At 37.5% G+C, this 14,633-nt stretch overlaps 1 protein-coding gene across 3 annotated transcripts in view; it reads left to right on the forward strand.

Moving 5' to 3' along the window:
- Positions 1 to 2,758: 2,758 nt before the first annotated feature.
- Positions 2,759 to 14,633, forward strand: part of LOC122018560 (3-oxoacyl-[acyl-carrier-protein] synthase II, chloroplastic-like) — a 28,094-nt gene continuing 16,219 nt past the window's right edge. The window contains exons 1-11 of one of the 3 annotated variants that reach the window (XM_042575906.1): positions 2,759 to 3,233; positions 3,904 to 4,109; positions 4,265 to 4,468; positions 4,679 to 4,789; positions 4,879 to 4,974; positions 5,054 to 5,099; positions 5,181 to 5,260; positions 6,950 to 7,018; positions 7,110 to 7,194; positions 7,284 to 7,438; positions 7,534 to 7,614. In XM_042575906.1, coding sequence (XP_042431840.1) covers positions 2,915 to 3,233; positions 3,904 to 4,109; positions 4,265 to 4,468; positions 4,679 to 4,789; positions 4,879 to 4,974; positions 5,054 to 5,099; positions 5,181 to 5,260; positions 6,950 to 7,018; positions 7,110 to 7,194; positions 7,284 to 7,438; positions 7,534 to 7,614 — 1,452 coding nt within the window. In that variant the 5' untranslated portion in view covers positions 2,759 to 2,914. The remainder of the gene's footprint in view (positions 3,234 to 3,903; positions 4,110 to 4,264; positions 4,469 to 4,678; positions 4,790 to 4,878; positions 4,975 to 5,053; positions 5,100 to 5,180; positions 5,261 to 6,949; positions 7,019 to 7,109; positions 7,195 to 7,283; positions 7,439 to 7,533; positions 7,615 to 14,633) is intronic. The other 2 variants (XM_042575905.1, XM_042575907.1) reach the window with 2 other exon arrangements.

The following is a 14,633-nucleotide window of genomic DNA, read 5'->3' on the forward strand; positions in this document are numbered from 1 at the left end:
TGCATGATTTGCAAGAGCAGATGCTTTGGATCATTTTTTACGGTCCAGGGGATAATCCCTTTGCATGTATTGGTGGGATGGATAGTCCTCCCTTATAAAATAGGTGGGAATCATTTATCTTCATCAATACATGTAAAGGGATGACTAAAAGTGGTCCAGACGATCCGGTCTCATGATTTGCATGCCTGAAGAGTCGAGTACAAACATGCTTTTTCCATTCATGGAACATAGCTCAGATGGTTGAAATTTGGAGCTGCTTCTCAGCTCTGAACACAAGAAGCAGAGTGATGATTTGTCTGCGTTTGCTATTATAATGAAATATCAGGCAATATTCATTAGAGTTCCTTGTCTGTATGATACTTTTGCAATCTTCTCCATTTTCAGCTCTCTACTGTGAACTAACTCTGCAAACTTGTGCTCTCTCTGTTCAAATATTGCTTGTCAATTTTCATCTGAGGTTTGAATTATATTATTCTCTCAATTACAGTACAAATGTAGTAGAATCCACTAGAGAGAGGGCTCGGAGTTCATCGTATTAAAACAATCCACTTGTGTTTGTTGAATAACCAAACCTATATAAAGGGGTTCTAAAGCATTAGAGGAACTGAACAAGAAAATTTTAATCAGCTACTCACTTTTTGTATCCGTTACTAATTTTAATTGGTTGCAACTTTGATGCTATTATTTTAATTCTTGAGTTGTTTATTCAAATATAAATTCACTTGAGTTGTTTATTCTAAAGCAATAAGAAACTAAACCGAGAAGTCCATGATATCATACAAACTTCATCTCATTAAGTACTAAGCATAAATAATTGAGGGTAAAAAACCGATAAATTATACATTTTAAGTTTGCTATGGCAACTAGAAAATAACTCTAATCACTTGAAATTTCAATCGGGCGACTTCTTTTTCCATATTGTTTGTCTCACTTGTAAGCTTTTTGGTACAATTGGATGATAGGTTGATGTTGGTCTCTTACTATCGGCAAGAGGGGGGAGTAAATTGTCTAAAATTAAAAATAAATTTTTTTGACTTTTTAAATCAAATTAAGACACACTTATTTAATAATAAACTAATTAATAAAAAAGAGGGAAGAGATCGATCTTTTTATTTGGTTTGCAATCAGAGGATTGTTAATTCAAGACAAATGAGACTCATTAAAATCTTCTTTGAGCAGAATAACCTTTTACAACATTGACAACTCACAAACAGAGTAATAGAACAAAAAGAGAATTTATTTACAAGTGTTGTTCTAAACTACTGAGACCGGGACTATATTTATAACCTTGCTCCGGAATTTTGAGTGTGGATGAAACTTTATCCACGTCACAATGGATCGTAGCAGCTCGATCTGGATAAAACCTCTCTGGTCCGAGCACCTGGAACAGCTCCGAGTGCTCGGACCCTTGTTGACTTTTATCCGCAGCGTCGCCAAGTCGAGGTGCCCCCAGGCAGTCCCAGGGGTCCGGGTGCCTGGATTAGTCAGCTTCAGCTGACTGATCTAGCTCATTTTTCGATCGCTTAGGTGATTTCGGTCATCCGGAATTAAACCTATCTTCCAATCTTCTCGAGCAATTTTCTGCTCCAGCTTCTCGTCCCTCAGAAGCGCCGCACGCTTACTCCTCGTCCGCTAGTGTACTCTTCCGCAGCACCTCGTCCCTTAGACGCACCGAGCCGGTCGACTCTTTCCCGTGCCGTCTTTCTTGTTAGCTAAATCTTTTGCTCGACTTCCTGTCCTTCTATGTTCCTACACACTTAGATACAAAGTATTAAAAATAATATAATCTAACTTAACTCGGTTGATTATATTAAAAATTATCGTAAGATACTTACAATTGATACTTCCTTGTAAGCTATTTCATGCATTTAAGTGAGTCAATAAACTAAAGGGAAATGCTAAGACACGGCATATTTAAACTCAAAAGGGTCATTTAGGAATATTCAGAAGCATCATTCAAGTAGGAAAATCATCATTTTCATCGAATTCTACGGATGGATTGGGATGCTCATTATTTGTATGATCTAAAAAAAAAATACTATATTTAATATTTTTTTTTAGTTCAGTTAAATTTTGAATGTCATACTTAAATCAGGTCCAAAAGGTAAAATAGTGCCTATATTTTATTTCTTGAGATTAACTTATTCTAATTATCACTCTAGTTTCAGGATGAGATCCTCCACATGTTAAAATTAGATCATCTTGATTTGTTCTTGAAAAAAAAGGTGGATTGATGGAAGACATGACCTCGACATGTTAAATAGATGGGGACATTACCTCCTATCAATATAAATTTTGGATCAAAGGATGATCTAATATTTACGGACTAGAAACTTCTTTCCGACTAATTTCAACAAAAATTCTCTATTTTTAGGCAATTGTCCTATGTAAAATAATAAATTCATTTTAATTCAAATATAATTTAATTTGATTCAAACTTAATTAAGTCCATCTAATATAATAAAAGAGAAAACTTTCTGGATGAAATAAAAAATTCAAAAAATGGAAATTAAAAAAAACTCGTTCAGAATTTGAAATAGCTCCTTCTTTAGTATTTTATTTGCAAATTAAATCCCTTATGTGACATTTTTTTTAAAAAAGATTTTATTTGTGGGATAATGGGGCAAAATACAGGACACATAAATTCTATGCATCAATTTGTTTTTCTGAGAAAATAAAGGTTCGCACCATTTTCAGAAAACTCTTCCATTTTCTATCATTTTGTCAAGTGGAGCCCTTGTCTCTGGTACTGTTCCTCTCTCCTCCACTTGGCCAACGAGAGTACGCTCCTTCGCCGTCATCCCCAGCCCCTCCTGCTCTCTATATAAGCTAAACCATCTTCTCTCTTATTTTCTGTTTTCTACTTCTCGATCGTTTCCGTCTCTCCCTCCCTCGAAATTGTCGCCTCTCTGGAATGGCGGGCGTGGCCATTGCCTCGCCCCTTGGCTCCTGGATCGCTGCAGCGGCGTCGGTGTCCTCCGCCACTGCCTGCGACCAGGACCTTCTCGCCAGGCCTTGCCGGAGGAGACTGGCGCCGATATCCTCCCCTTCTATACTCCGACGATCCAAGATCCGGTCCATCTCCACTTCCTTCGACCCCTGCGTATGCGACTTCCGCTCCTCCGGCGTCGCAGAACTCCGCCGCGATGGCTGCAGCCCTCTCTTCTTTGGGTTCCTGAAGACCGTGTCCAACCGAACGTGGCGAAGGATCGCCCACTACCCCGCCGCATCTGGTATTCGCAACCGACAAGCACTGATTTATTTATTTGATTGATGTTAACTCAAGTCCAATACTCGATCTAGTAGTTTGTTATTATCCCATATAATAAATCTTGACCTTCTTAATTTGTTAGATACGTGTTGATAGTCACTAAAATGCTGTTAACGGGATCTGGGTTTGTGATTGGTTGATGTACATGGAGATTTGGGCACAGGATGTGGTGCGACATTGCTTGGATGAGGAACTCCTGACTACATTTTAACCTAGGGACGATATCAGTAGCGAGGGCAAGCTATTTTTTTTTTTTTTGGCATGTAAAGCAACTGAGCAACTGAACCTTGCTGGGTTTAAGCACATTGTTTCTCTTTCAGTTGTTTGCACATTTGTATAAGTAGACTAAGACTTGAATGTTAAACTGGATGCTCAATTAGGTTCGTTAAGGATTTTCAGATTTCATAGTTCTTCCAGTATCAGCACTTGCTCATGGATTATTATCATGATTTTGTTCCAAAAGACATGCAGAAATGTGGCTTTATTACAATGGGCAAAGTTACTTTATTTTAGAAGAGGGCAAACTCCATTCCAATGTATGTCATTTGCCTAAGTGGCAAATCTTGTTGATTGATGGAACAATGAGTGTGCATATTTTCAATAGTCACTAATATATTCAAACGATGTTGCAGGACAAGCAATGACAGTTGCCTTGGAACCAACTACAGAACTTGGCGAGAAGAAAAGTAAGCGTATGAAACAGAGAAAGGTTGTTGTCACAGGTATGGGCGTGGTTAGTCCTCTTGGCCATGATCCAGACGTCTTCTACAATAACCTTCTTGAAGGCATTAGTGGCATAAGTGAGATTGAGACGTTTGATTGCTCTAATTATCCCACGGTATTTTTGTATCTTACGCAATTAATTTTTAAAGTTCCATATCACACAAACAGTGCAGTAAAATATCTCAAGATGCTATTTCAAGAATTGAGTAATCTGTGAAGGTTTATATCAGACTGCATTGTTAGTGTCTCTAATAACAGACTATTTTGTAGAGAATTGCAGGGGAGATCAAATCTTTTTCTGCAGATGGGTGGGTAGCCCCTAAGTTTTCAAGAAGGATGGATAAGTTCATGCTCTATTTACTTACCGCAGGGAAAAAGGCACTAGAGGATGGTGGAGTCACAGAAGAAGTCATGAGCCAGTTTGAGAAAACAAGATGCGGTGTGCTGATTGGGTCTGCAATGGGTGGAATGAAAGTATGTATCTTCCTTAGCATATATCTCAGAATGAGAAGTCCCATGGCTTCCTTAGCATACCTCTGAGAAGGAGAAACCCCATCTTTTATCACTTACTAATGTCCATAAGAAATTATTGATGCCAGCTGTACCCTTAAACAGTTTTCTGTGCTGTTTATGGCATTTGCATAATTTTTCCTTAAAAATCATATCCTGCATTTCAAATTTCAGGTTTTTAATGATGCAATCGAGGCTTTGAGAGTTTCATACAAGAAGATGAATCCATTCTGTGTACCTTTTGCAACTACAAATATGGGATCTGCTATGCTTGCGATGGATCTGGTTTGGCCAGTTATCCTTGTTTGAAATGGAAAATGTCTAGAAATATGTCTAATACTTCTAATTGACCTCCCTGTGTTTCTTATACTTAGGGATGGATGGGTCCTAATTATTCAATTTCAACTGCTTGTGCGACTAGCAACTTCTGTATTCTAAATGCAGCAAATCATATTATACGAGGTGAAGCAGTAAGTCTCCCATTTCTACCATTGTTTATTAACAAAGTTTAAAGTTCGTGTTCATATTCCTGCTTTCTATATATTGCAGGATGTGATGCTTTGTGGTGGATCTGATTCTGCCATCATACCTATTGGTGCGACAGCTCATCCTAAGCCAACTTCTTTTCTGGTTATATTCAACACACTTAGCTATATGCATGCTCATGTTGTTGCAGGAGTAGGTGGTTTTGTAGCATGTAGAGCACTTTCTCAAAGAAATACTGATCCGACCAAAGCATCACGCCCATGGGATGTTGTATGTTTATGTTACTAGTTCTCTTTCTTTCTTTGAATTTTCCCTAAACCAGAAACTTAGATCCTGGGTAACTTTTGCTTGCCACTTTATTGGGTCTTGATCGTGTTTTGGTGTTTCACTAATATTCTTCTTTTTTACAAACCCATAAACTGTTCTTGTTGTGATATGGCTGCAGTATGTAAACTAATAATGTTTTAATACTGCACTTCAATATTTTTTTTCATGTAGCTTTATTCAGAATAGAGTTGTGCATGCCCCAATTATTTGTTGACTATGTGAAGTGGATCTTATTCATCCATTGAGCTTTATGCAACACTAGTAGTAATACTCAAATCAATTAAATGAATGCCTATTACATTGAACTAAGTTTTTTTTTTCTTTCTCTACTTCTAAATCTTCCACTCTAATTATAAAATCAACTATATAAATATTTTAAAAAATTAAATATGTCCATTATCAGCTCAGGCTATTTTCTTTTGTTCTCATCTATTAGAGCATCTCCAACGGAGGATATTTGGAGGGGATATTTCTCCAAATATCCCCCCTCTCAAATATCCTTCATTGGAGGGGATATTTTTAGGAGAATTAAAAATCACCGGGCACAAGTTTGTGGCCGTTGATTTCTCTTTTGTGGGGCCCACCAAAAGGTGGGCTACCATTTCTTTTCATTTTTTAAAAAATTTAATTAATGTTTTTGAACTTTTTTAAATTTAATTAATGTTTTTGAACCAAAAGGTGAGATATTTAATTGTGAAGTTGGGGATATTTGAGAGAGAGATATTTGATGGGTGAGACCCATAAATATTTGGTTGGTGAGATATTTCATTGTGAGATTTGGGATATTTGAATAGTAGGATATTTGAAGAGTGATGTTGAAGTAGAGACCACAAATACTTGGGAGAAATATTCTCAATCACTCTTAGAGACACCTATTTTCTCTCGGATTGTATTTTTACACACATCATCTATTGATCAAAGTATATAGGAGGATTAGATGAGAGTAAATGTTTATGTACAAATATTTTGTTGAACTAGACAACAAATCATCTACTAAACAAACAATATTAGAATTTTCTAATGAAGTATATAATATTGTATATTTATGAACTTTGGCTTATTTGTTTTGCATGAACCCCATAGACAAAACCAAACACAGCCATGGTAGAGCATATGCCCTATAATGATTTTAAAAAAACTTAAAGATACACTTATAAATACAAAGGGTGTGATACTAAAATTTTTGGTTTTTTACAATCATTTTTTTTTATGATTTTGTCTTGGGATAACAATAAAAAGATAAACTGGATTGTTATATATATATGCATTAAATTTGATATATTGGTTGGTTTTGTTCATTTTGATTAGAAGTTTATCAATCGATTCAGTTTTCTTTATAAGCTTATTAATTTCGATTTAAGATTTGGTTCAGCCCAGTTTTATAATTTGCAGATTTCAATTTAGTTTGATTCACATTGAAAATATATTGATTGGTTCACTTTGATTTAAAAGTTTATTGGGTTCGGTTTAATTTCAGTTTGAAATTTCATACGTATTATTGCAGTTTAGTCTGAGAATGTTCTGATAAATTGATAAATCAAAACATCCATATGCTTGGTATTCTAACAAAATAAATATCCTGGTTTGACCAAGGTAGACCTAATTCTTTTTTCTTGTTTACTAATGGTTAAGGACCGTGATGGATTTGTTATGGGGGAAGGGGCTGGTGTGCTACTTTTGGAAGAACTAGACCATGCTAAGGTTAGAAGGATGATTCATTTGTATTTTCTAATTCATAATTCCATCTCTTTTCTTGCAGCTGTTTTTATTTATATTTCCTTTCATCTTGCAGCAAAGAAGAGCAAAAATCTATGCTGAGTTCTTAGGTGGAAGCTTCACTTGTGATGCTTACCACATGACAGAGCCACATCCTGAAGGTAACTTACATATTTATTTTCAAAATGCAAACATGGCATGGTGCCTTTAGTATTTTTTAAAACATTCTAATGATCCTATGTTAAATCAGGTACGGGTATTGTGCTGTGCATAGAGAAGGCACTATCAGAATCAGGAATATCCAGAGAAGATGTTAACTACATAAATGCTCATGCAACATCGACACCAGCTGGTGATTTAAAAGAATTTGAAGCTCTTATTCGTTGCTTTGGCAAAAACCCTAAGGTGTGTGATTTAAAAGAATATCAAGCTCTTATTAGTTATTTTGGCAAGATCTGTAAGGTGTGATAAAAATCATGCATGAATTATTGAAATTGCAGTTGAGAGTGAACTCAACAAAGTCCATGACTGGTCACCTGTTGGGTGCTGCTGGTGCAGTGGAAGCAGTTGCTGTTGTACAGGTAAATTTCAAGCTTTCCTGATGATATTTAAAGAACCTAGCCTAATTTACAACTATAAAAATATTGAATTTAAATTAACCCTAAAATTAATTTCTAAATTCATCTACTATATTCATTCTCCTCCATCAAAACCTCATTGAATGGCAACGAAGCAAGAAATTTATTGAGTTTCAGTAATTTATTGGAATGATATGTTTTGACAGTTCCGTCCTGCACTATGAAATTTCAAATCATAGATCAAACTTAGTGGCACCTAACATAAGTGCATAGTGGTTGGTCAAAGCACCAAGAACTTGTAAGTGCATTCATAGGTAGCTAGTAATGTTTGTATCAACTATGCTTTAAATTTGGGGGGGGGGGGGGGGCTGCAGGTAAGAGTAGGTATCAAAGTTCTAGGAGCATGATTTGTTAGCAAATCAACAGACAAATCCTTCACATTGAAAATTTTATTAATGTTTAATTCAATTGGCAAATCGATAATATTAGCATTAGTGTCAATTTTTCTCGCAATAGAAAATGTATCAATGAGTATTTTGTATGTTTCATTGCTTAGTGAAATTTTCCTCTTAATACTAGCCTGAATTTCTTGAATGTGCTTAATAAAATATTCTCAACAAAACTCTCAATTGACTATGAGTAGAAAGTGTCAGATAGAAGAATCAAATCAATGGGTTACCAAGCTATAGACCATAAATGATTTCAAAAGGACATCTGCATATAGATTAACTTATGGAATTATTATAGGCAAATTCAGCATCAATAAAATAGAATCTTAAATCCCTGATTTTTCTCTCATTAGGCTTCTAGGCAAGTATCTCAAGCTTCAGTTGACTGCCTCTATTTATCTGTCAGTTTAGAGATGAAATGTCGATGCAACTTTGGGATGGGTACCAAGCAATTTATATTGGGATTTTTAAAAGTAACTAATAAACTTGACAGCACTATGATGCGGGTAACCCATGCAATTTAATAATTTCCGTAAGGAATAACTTGGTCATATGATATACGTTGTTTATTTTGTTACATGGAATGCTGTTAGCTATTTTGGAGAATTTATCTACGACCACCACTAAGATGGACTCATGAATCTAATCAGCGCAGAGAATCCAGAAACAAAGTCCTTTAATATCTTTCTAGAGGTCATGGGGAGTGGGCAACATGCAAAAACCTATGTTTTAGCTTTAACCGTCTCACAAGACCATCTGTGTCTAGTTGCATTTAATTCTCATACTAGAAAGTCCTTATGAGACGTTTGAGGCATACACAAATGTGTATTCTAAAATAGATAGTTGTCTCTAATCACAAAGTCAACCCAATTATGATAGTTCCCCTCTTAACTTCCTAAAAAGTTTCAACTCTAAATCAGGACATGTTCATCCTTGAGGCAATAAACCCAAATTAGGTTTCTGTATTCTATGGTGACTATAACTCCTCTTAGTACATAACAATTTGTTATCCCTTCTGACATTTTAAGATAAAAGTATACCCCTCAAGGTCTGCACTTTAAGAGAAAATTATACTTAATCACCTAATGTATTTAGTGTTCAACTTCTTTTGTTATTGAACAAAACTAAGCACCTTGTGGTTAGAGTGTAGTATGAATTCATGTGGCAGAAAATAGTACCGTGAATACCTCAATGCATGTGGATAATTGTGTAAAATTGTCACAAGTAGAATAACATTCTAATCTCTAGTTATTCACTAAAGAAAGCACTTCGTGGCTTAAGGTACTCCTATCCTTACTCTGAATGTATCACAAAATATCTCAAGTGACTCGAATAGGGTAAAATTAGCATTTCTTTGGATCAATGTATAAATTTTCAACTTGAAGGGTCTCAAGGATTTGAATGTACTCTAAGTGGGTGTTGTGGGTCTTGTTGTATATTAATTGGTTATTAAAGTAGATTACTGATTATTGTTGGGCCCCGCGATTGTTTTGATGTGATCAACCAAGTTAGGTTAGTTCCTCCTTGTTATTTGATCCCTGTGTCTAAGTGTGCAGGAGTTTAGGAGCGTAGGAAGTCGAGCGGAAGACGCAACTAGCTAGAAGGACGACACGGGAAGGGAGCTGAAGGGGTCGGTGCGTCCGAAGGACGAGAGAGCTACGGAAGAGTACACTGGTGGACGAGAAGAACGTGCTCGAGGAGAAGGCCGGAAATTGGGTTCAGGTGAGCCCTATTTTGGTTGGCCGCAATCACCCAATCAATCGGAGCTTCGGAAGGAGAAAAGAAGTCAAAAGGAGCTAAAAAAGCTAGCTGGAGGCGCCTTCAACAAGTGTTGAAGGCGCCTGCGCTGACTGCAGTGCTGGAGGCGCCTTCATTACGTTGAAGGCGCCCTCAACTTGTCCGAGGCGCCTTCAAGAGCATGTGAGGTGCCTCAGATACTGTCTACGTGACCGTTTGCAATCGGATAGAACTCTATCCGGTCTTCACATTGGAGGCGCCTCAGATGGTCTTTGGAGGCACCCTCAACCTTAGAGATAGAGTTTCCAGGGGCTATAAAAGGACCCCTGGACCTAGGAATTAATTAATTAACTCAGTATTCAATTCCTAGCAACTTGTAAGAGCTTTTAGTGTGTAAAAGGCTTCTCCGCCTTTAGAGAAGGAGACTTTCTTAGTGCGCCTGTTCAACCGCCTTGGATTAACAACCTTCTTGGTTGTAACCAAGTCAACTCGCTGAGTCTCTTTTTCTTTTCTGTCATTTTACTTTATTTTATTGTTGCTATTATTTTTGAGTTGAAAGTCTTGAGGAGGGTATTCTTTATTTGCAGGCAATTCACCCTCCCCTCTTGCCGGCACCGCTGCACTAACAAGTGGTATTAGAGCCCGACAGCCTCAGAAGGACTAACCGCCGACTGAAGCACAAAGATGGCCGGAACAAGCATTCATCCCTCGAAATTCGACGGAGATTTCACGACGTGGAAACGCCGAATGGAGGTATTCTTTAAAATCGAATTTGATATTCTTCTTATTATGAAATACGGTTTTGCAGCCCCTAAAGACAAGGAAGAATACAACTGGACGAAGAAGGAGCAAGCTGATTTCGTGGCTAACGGAAAGGTTGAGTTCCGCTTGCTCAGCGTTCTGCCGCACCAGGAGGTAAGTTGGATCGGAAGCTACGACTCCGCCAAAGACCTCTGGGAAAAATTCCTGGAGCTCCACAAAGGCACCTCAGAAGCGAAGTTAGCAAGGCGCGACATTCTCGGGACCTAGTTGACAAATCTCCAAATGAACAATGGCGAGAAGGTAGCGCAACTCCAAGCAAGAATAAAGGAGCTGATAACTCAACTGACCAATCTTGGAGAATCGGTAACGAATTGAGATTCTATCCGGTATGCGCTCAACGCCTTCCCAAGAACTCCAGAGTGGGCGTCCTTAGTAGATGCTTACTACATCTCTAAAGACTTTGAGGTAAGTACTTTAGAAAGTTTATTCTCTACATTTGAACTTCACGAGTCTCGAATTGCAGAGCCTAAGCAAGTAGAGAAGCCAAATCTTAATGTTGCACTACAAGCCGAAAAAGACGATCCTGACTCAGAAGCGTCGATCGATGAAACCGAAGCGACACTATTGGTAAGGAAATTAAATAAGTTCATTAAGACTAACAAATTCAAATCACAGTCTGGGAACATCAACGCAATAGAAGGACGGTCCGATGCTACAACTGCAACGAGGAAGGACACATCAAGGATGACTGCCCAAAGTTAAAGAAAAGGGACAAGGAGAAGTCTCAAAGACCAAAGTCCTCCAAACGCAAGAGTCCGAAGGCTACATAGGATGATTCTTCATCCTCCGAGTCAGAAGCCGAAACCTTCTCAGGAGTAGCACTAATGACCAACCATCTCTTTGAAGATGACTCGGGATCAGAGATGAGCATAGATCAAGTGGGAGAATCAGAAGAGGAATGCGACGATGAAGGGGGAGCATCACCAAGTGAGGTAAGTAAGGTACGTGCTCTCACCCCTACTCAGTCTTTTCAATTTATCAAGGTGCTTACGAAAGATATAGCAAAATTAGAAAAAAAAAATGTTGAATTAAAATTGAAATTAGAAAAATCATGCCCCTTAGAGTTATTTAACAACTTAAAAGAGTTATTTAACAACTTAAAATCAAAGAATGACAGTTTGAAAATGCAAATTGAAAAATTAAAAAATAATGAATGCTCAAATAAATTTCCAAAATTAAAACTTAAAATTTATGGAAAACTGAATTGGTATATTAGAAAACATCAGGGACAACTTAGACAAATTCCCAGAAATTATGTACCCCCTAAGTTCTTATATAATCCAGTAGGAAGGAACCTATACTGGGTTCCAAAATCTTTGCTAGATTAAAATTTTATAAGTTAGAGCTTTCAGCGAGAAAATTAAACAGTGAGTTTCTTTATGAGACTTTGTCTAAGGAAGTGGTTGTTGCTCCAATAACCAAGAAGGCCTAGTGCCTCGCCACGACATGGAAGCTAAAATATTGAAATAAAATGTTTAATTAACTTTCTGGTTAAGCATTTAAAATTAGAATTAGATAATGCTTTAAAATGTTTTTCAAACATTTTAAAAGAAAGATTCTCAAATAACATTTTTTTGGTTAAAATTTCTTTTGAAATTAGAAATGTGTATTTACCTTTTTCTCAGAAAATTGTCTTACCTCATTCTTTTTGCTGTGATCAAAGAGGGAGAAATAGGTACAAGTTTAGGGGGAGTTTGAGGGAACTTAACATTTTTAAAAAATGTTTTTTAACTTAATGTTGCAAATTATTTTATTGCAACCTTATTGCTTAAAATGCTAGTTTGGTAATGTATTTAAAATTACTATTTGTCTGTTAGTTTCCCTAACTTGAACTTGGTTGATGCACATCAAAAAGGGGGAGATTGTTGGGCCCCGTGGTTGTTTTGATGTGATCAACCAAGTTAGGTTAGATCCTGCTTGTTATTTGATCCTTGTGTCTAAGTGTGCAGGAGCTTAGAAGCGCAGGAAGTCGAGCGGAAGACGCAGCTAGCGAGAAGGACGGCACGGGAAGGGAGTCGACGGGCTCGGTGCGTCCGAAGGACGAGAGCATTGCGGAAAAGTACACCAGTGGACGAGAAGAACGTGCGTAGCGTTCGAGGGACGAGAAGTCGGAACGGAAGCCTGCTCGAGGAGAAGGCCAGAAATTGGGTTCGGGTGAGCCCTATTTCGGTTGGCCGCAATCACCCAATCAATCGGAGCTTCGGAAGGAGAAAAGAAGTCAAAAGGAGCTAAAGTAGCTAGCTAGAGGCGCCTTCAACAAGTGCTGAAGGCGCTTGCGTTGACTGCAGTGTTGGAGGCGCCTTTATTACGTTGAAGGCGCCCTCAACTTGTCCGAGGCGCCTTCAAGAGCATGTGAGGCGCCTCAGACACAGTCTACGTGACCGTTTGCAATCGGATAGAACTCTATCCGGTCTTCACATTGGAGGCACCTCGGATGGTCTTTGGAGGCAACCTCAACCTTAGAGATAGAGTTTCCAGGGGGCTATAAAAGGACCCCTGGACCTAGGAATTAATTAATCAACTCGGTATTCAATTCCTAGCAATTTATAAGAGCTTTTAGTGTGTAAAAGGCTTCTTCGCCTTCAGAGAAGGAGACTTTCTTAGTGTGCCTGTTCAACCGTCTTGGATTAACAACCTTCTTGGTTGTAACCAAGTCAACTCGCTGAGTCTCTTTTTCTTTTCTGTCATTTTACTTTATTTTATTGTTGCTATTATTTTTGAGTTGAAAGTCTTGAGGAGGGTATTTTTTATTTGCAGGAAATTCACCCCTCCCCTCTTGTCGACACCGCTGCACCAACAATTACTTCCATATAAAAGGTCTTGGGACACGATTAATCACACACGATTGGGTTGTTCAAAAAATTTAAAGGACATGAGTAACTATTCATTTAACCCATTTTGTGTCTTAAAGAAGATCTTCCATTTATCTTCTATCCTAATCCCACTTTGGTGTTACACTATGCAAGTCGAACTTAGAGAACCACTGTGCTCCTACAATTAAGTATATTATTGAGTCTAGATATGAGAAGCCTATACTTGATGGCAATATTGTTGATGGTATGATTACCAACACATTCCGTAGGAGTTATTTTTTTAATGTCACTAATGTGAAAATGATTCAAGGACTCCTCCCACTAATAAAGTTAGCGAACAACTATGCTTCTACAATATTGTTTAGTCTAGATATGAGAACCTATACTTAATGCATGCTATAGCTCATGGCAATCTTGTTGATGGTATGATATTGATACACATTCACTAAGAGTCGAATAGACAGTAGACACACATTCCCTAAGAGGCATTTCAATAATGTGAGAATGACACAAGTACTTGTACTCTCACTAATAAAACTTTTCTTCGATTTGCCTATTTATTTTAGCTATTATTGGGGCTCATGCGGTAGTGTGTAAAAGGGCAACCCAGTGCACGAAGTTCTCGCCATGCGAGGTCCCGGGGAAGGATCCATTGTACGTAGCCTTACCTTACTTTTTTGCAAGAGGTTGTTTCTAGGATTCGAACCCATGACCTTTTGGTCACATGGCAATAACTTTACCGTTGCGCCAAGGCTTCTCTTCTCATGCGGTAGTGTGTAAAATTTAATAATTACGAATTAGGGATAAGATCTATCACTTGTTGAACAGTTCATAGGGTAGGAACTGGGGAACTTTTCAAGTGAGTCCCTTAACCTTTATGATTTTTACTAGTTATCAAAAAATCTTGTAAATTTTGATGGATTTTAAACCACCTTATGACTCTTATAAATATATCAAGTATGAGAAAGTACTTTTATGAGTAGGCTAACTACAGTTGGTTAGGCCAAAGCCATTCTTTCTACGTCATTAGCATTTGCGTTGCTGAAGCAACCATGACAAAGTATTTTAGAAGAATAAACAAACAAATCCTTCTTAATTTCTAAAGAAAGTTTTGTGGGCTAAATTGATTAACATAATTTAACTCAGAATTTTAATTATGGTTGTATGAAAAAACAAATAATATAAACTCCTGAGTTAGTAT

Source organism: Zingiber officinale, chromosome 9A (assembly GCF_018446385.1).
Source record: "Zingiber officinale cultivar Zhangliang chromosome 9A, Zo_v1.1, whole genome shotgun sequence".
Lineage (NCBI taxonomy): Eukaryota > Viridiplantae > Streptophyta > Magnoliopsida > Zingiberales > Zingiberaceae > Zingiber > Zingiber officinale.